At 50.8% G+C, this 4,853-nt stretch overlaps 1 protein-coding gene across 1 annotated transcript; it reads left to right on the top strand.

Annotated features, from left to right (window-relative positions):
- The first annotated feature begins 480 nt into the window (after positions 1-480).
- Positions 481-948, top strand: Leutx (leucine twenty homeobox). Its single transcript, XM_021210179.1, has one exon. The coding sequence runs from the start codon at positions 481-483 to the stop codon at positions 946-948; it is 468 nt and encodes a 155-aa protein (XP_021065838.1).
- The last annotated feature ends 3,905 nt before the right edge of the window (positions 949-4,853 follow it).

Here is a 4,853-nt window from a genome sequence, read left to right as displayed (position 1 = left end):
AATTAAAAATAACAATTAAAAATTTTTTAAAAACCCTTCATGGTGGCACATGCCTTTAATCCCAGCATCCAAGAGGAAGAGGCAGGCGGATCTCTGTGAGTCTGAGCCCGCCTAGTATACAGATCGAGTTCTACAAAAGCCTGGGCTACACAGAGAAACCCTGTCTCAAATGTATATATTTAGTGGAATTTGTTTCTGGCAGGATCCAACCAGGCTACACCAGTGAGTGGTGCATGGTTCAACCAGGCCATGCCAGTGGGTGGAGCATTGATGAACCAGGCCATGCCAGTGAGTGGAGCATTGATGAACCAGGCCACGCCAGTGAATGGAGCATGGTTCATCCAGGCCACACCAGTGATAGGAACATCATCCAGCCAGGCCATGCCAGAGAGTGAAGCATGGTTTAACCAGGCCATGCCAGTGAGAGAACCATTACCCAACCCAGCCACATCAGTGAGAAGAAGGTCGTTAAGCCAGGCAATGCCGGTGATAGGAACATCATCCAGCCAGGCCATGCCAGAGAGTGAAGCATCGATCAGTCAGGCCAAGCGAAGGAGAAAAGCGTCATCTAGCAAGGCCAAGCCAAGGAGAAGAGCATTGTCTAACAAGGCCACGCCAGCGAGAGGGGCACCAAGCAAGCAGACCCGAGCCCTGAAAGACGGCCAGATCCCGACACCCACGGCTGACTGTGCTCATCTGCTGAATCCCAAGAGCTCAGACAACAGTGACCAGGAGTCACGGAATAATTTTGGAGCAAAAAAGCCAGAGGAAGCTGGTACCTCTGATTCTCAGCTTTTGGAGGTGGACCAAATCTGCCTGGGACATTCCCAACCTCCCTGGGCATCTATGCCCTTCGACATAGACACAGTACTGGAAGAGTATGCCTTGCCTGGGGATGACGACACCCAGAGTTTTGATAAATATCTCTACCCGGGGTGCCTCGACTGACGCAGAGAGGCTGGGATCAGTTGAGAATGACCTACAAGCACATCCATAGCTTTGGAGAAAGATCTGAAAATCCAAAGCCCCAAGGGAGGTTACTAGAATCCTCCTATTATTATTATTATTATTATTATTATTATTATTATTATTATTATTATTATTAAAGACAGGGTTTCTCTGTGTAGCCCTGGCTGTCCTGGAATGCACTCTGTAGACCAGGCTGGCCTCAAACTCAGAAATCCACCTGCCTCTAACTAGAATCTTCCTAACATGCTGTTCTCCTGAGTTTTCAAACCGCCCACTTCAGGGAGTGAAGAAAGCAGCGTTAGCAGAGGCCCTGAAGACCTGAGCAGGTGCCGGGCATTTCCTAGAATTTCTTCCTTGACTAAGTCACACATTCAAACCGGCACGTTGATTAGACATACTGTGGTGGTTTAAATGAAAATGGTCCCCACAGGTTCATATGTTGGAATGCTTGGTCCCCAGTTACTAGAACTATTTGAGAAGGATTAGGAGGTGTGTCACTGGGGGTCGGTTTTGAGGTTTTGAAAGCCCATGACAGCCCCAGTCCCCTCTGTGGGGCAATGGGCTATGCACAGACAGCTTGGTCTCCAGTCGAGCTGAGGTGTGAACCCTGGTGAAACCCGGTGGTGATAATTCTCACCTGCATGGGGCAGAAGGCGTTCCCTCATGTCTCCTGGAGCCCTGGCTCCTGTCGAAGTTACCACAGCCCCCACAGCCCCCACAGCCCCCACAGGAGAGTCGTGTGGCTAGCAATCACATACACAATGATGTCCCAAGCTTCTGACCTTCAGGCTAGACTCCTCCCAGTTAAGATAACAAGCCCAAGCTGGGCGTGGTGGTGCATGCCTTTAATCCCAGCACTTGGGAGGCAGAGGCAGGCGGATTTCTGAGTTCGAGGACAGCCTGGTCTACAGAGTGAGTTCCGGGACAGCCAAGGCTACACACAGAGAAACCCTGTCTCGAAAAACCAAAAAAAAAAAAAAAAAAAAAAAAAAAAAGATAATAAGCCCACTATAAGAGGGGTTGCTTGGCCCCTCCTCGCTCTCTAAGCCCCCCCCTCTAAGCCTTTACCTTTCTTACTCTAATCTTTCTCTCTCTCCCTTTCTCCGTTTCTCCACATGGCCGTGGCCAGTCTCTCTTTCTACCTTTTCTCTTCCCCTTGCCTTTCTACAATAAAGCTCTAAAACCATGACTGCCTCTGCTCATCAAGGCCCGCTGCGCTGGGACGATGGGATAGGCTTTCTCCTAATGAGCTGTTTCTAGTCTCCTGTCAGAAGGCCTCCCTGTGCTCCAGTCACGGACCAGATTTAGGACTCTGGCCTGTGTGGGAACCTCTCTCCCTCTGCCCTCTTCCCGTATCTCTGGGGCTGAGAGTGTCGCCCTGGGGCCCTTATTACCAGGGGCTGCCCCTTGTCCACCCCCCACCCCGCTGTGTGGGGTCAGTGGCTTCACACAGCCAGATGCCCACCTGGGGCCGTGTGAAAAGTGTCTGGCAGTCCTCCTGCATCTGCCTGCCCAGAGCACAGGAACTCTGGCGGGACACGGGCTCTCTCCCTCCACCTGTTTCCTATAGATCAGGAGGTAAAGCTCTCAGCTACTGCTTTCTGCCATGATGATTATGGGCCAACTCCACGAAGCTAAACGAGCCCCAAATAATTGGTTTCTTTTATCAGTTGCCTTGTCACAGCAATAGAACAAGAACTAAGGCAGCTGCCTTCAATTTATCTTTTTCTTGTACTAAAGCTAAGGTTCAGGGACTGCAGCATGCTAGACATGGGCATACTACTATGGAGATACACCCCCAGCCCCTCACTGGGGATCCAATGGCCTCTGTGGACACCAGAGCATGTGGGCGCATGTGGGGAGACACACATCCACACAGGAAATAGCAGCTGAAAAAAATAGCTTCCGTCTGAGGTGAATCATTGTGGGCTTCAGTTTTCCCAAGTGAAAGGTCTCTTGGGGCTTCTGGGGCTTTGTCCATGATTATACTGAGTCTGGTTCTCAGCCACAGCTGACCTGTGCCCACAGGCTGGTGGGGAGTATTCCTGCCCCCATCATTATTCTCTTTGGGATATTAGTTGTTATTGCCAAGGTCTGTGCCAAAGGGACGCTCCCATGTCCAGTTTGCGGAGCTTCAGAGCTCAGCGACCCAGCATCATATGTATACATGGATGATGGTGGTCTCATGCAGCCCTGGCTTGTCCACTCTGTATGTAGACCAGGCTGGCTTAGAATGCACAGAGTTTCCTCTGCCTTTGTCTCTCGAGTGCTGGGATTAGTAGTGTGCACTTCCGTGCCTGGCTATCAGAGTTTATTTTGAGATAGGGTAGCATGTAGCCCAGGCTGGTCTCAAACTAACTTTCTTGCTTCCACCTGCAAAATATTGGTGTTATAGGGCTGGAGAGATGGCTCAGTGGTTAAGAGCACTGACTGCTCTTCCAAAGGTCCCGAGTTCAAATCCCAGCAACCACAGGGTGGCTCACAACCATCCGTAATGAGATCTGACACCCTTTTCTGGTGTGTCTGAAGACAGCTACAGTGTACTTATTTATAATAATAAATAAATCTTAAAAAATATATTGGTGTTATAAGCATACACCAAGATACCCAGTTTTGTCACTTTGTTTGGGGTCTTTGCCACTGTCAGCACTGACCAAATGTGAGCCCAGTCTCCTGGAAACCTGTTCCCGGGTGTGCATTTCCAGGCATGGCAGGTGAGTTGTTGACGTCAGTGGCTCCTGGTTCCCGTGACTCCCGACTCCTCTGTACAAACGAACACTGTTTTCATCCTAGATGTTGGTTTTGCCTTGAGTAACAGATTTTCTTGGCTAACAGTGCTTCTTCTGGGTTCTCCGGGGTCAGGAGCAACCTAAATCCTTAGCCCTGGTCCTGATTCCTTAGCCCGCTTTGGAAAGTTGTGATTACCAGTGACTGAGGCTAGAAAATCTGCAGGGTGCAAAAGCAGCCGCCGGGAGGCGACAAAGGGCAACAGGGGACCATGTGCTCTGAAAGAGTCAAAGGGACCTGAAGTAGATGGCTAGGTGGCTGTGGTTCATTTGGCATCCTTAAGCATGGTGGGGTGAAGAGCTGTAACTGACTGGTGTACGGCGGTAATCCCAGCACAGGGAGAAAGAGGGGGATCACTGGGTTGAGGCCAACCTGAGCTACAAAGCCACATCCTGTTTCTTCTGGCTGGAGACATGGCTCAGCGATTAAGAGCATGGCCTGCCCTTGCAGAGGTCCCTGGTGGGATTCCCAGCACACACACACACACACACACACACACACACACACACAAACACACGAGCTTACAAGCGTTTGTAACTCCCATGTACACAAACCTAAAACAAAACAAGACCCGCACACCAAGCAAGGACTGGGAGTGATCTCAGCCCTTGGATGGCTGAGGCAGAAGAGCCACTGCGAGTTCCAGGCAGAAAAGCCAGGGCTACAGAGTCTCAAAAAGAAACGTGTAGGCAACCACGCAAGAAAAGGTTGGAGATGTAGCTCAGTGGTAGCACCTGGCTCTGGGTTCCATTCTTAAACCACTCAAAACAGCAAACAACAAAATACCACAACCAGGGTCTGAGGAATGGGTCTCTTGGTAAAGTTTGTTCTACAGGCATAAGCATGTGAGACTGGATTCCCAGGTGTGGTTTACACCTATGGTTTGCTGGGGAGGTGGCAATAGGGGGACCTGTGGGGTCTACTGGGGGACCTGTGGGATCTACTGGGGGGACATGTGGGGTCTACTGGGGGACCTGTGGGGTCTACTGGGGGACCTGTGGGATCTACTGGGGGACCTGTAGGATCTACTGGGGGACCTGTGGGATCTACTGGGGGGACCTGTGGGGTCTACTGGGGGGACCTGTGGGGTCTACTGG

The sequence above is a fragment of the Mus pahari genome, chromosome 1 (assembly GCF_900095145.1).
Source record: "Mus pahari chromosome 1, PAHARI_EIJ_v1.1, whole genome shotgun sequence".
NCBI lineage: Eukaryota > Metazoa > Chordata > Mammalia > Rodentia > Muridae > Mus > Mus pahari.
The sequence above is the reverse complement of the archived record's forward strand: the minus strand, read 5'-3'. Positions and strand labels throughout refer to the sequence as shown.

Excerpts from the sequence above, each read along its gene's own strand:
- Leutx (XM_021210179.1), top strand. The coding sequence starts at position 481 with ATGCCGGTGATAGGAACATCATCCAGCCAGGCCATGCCAGAGAGTGAA.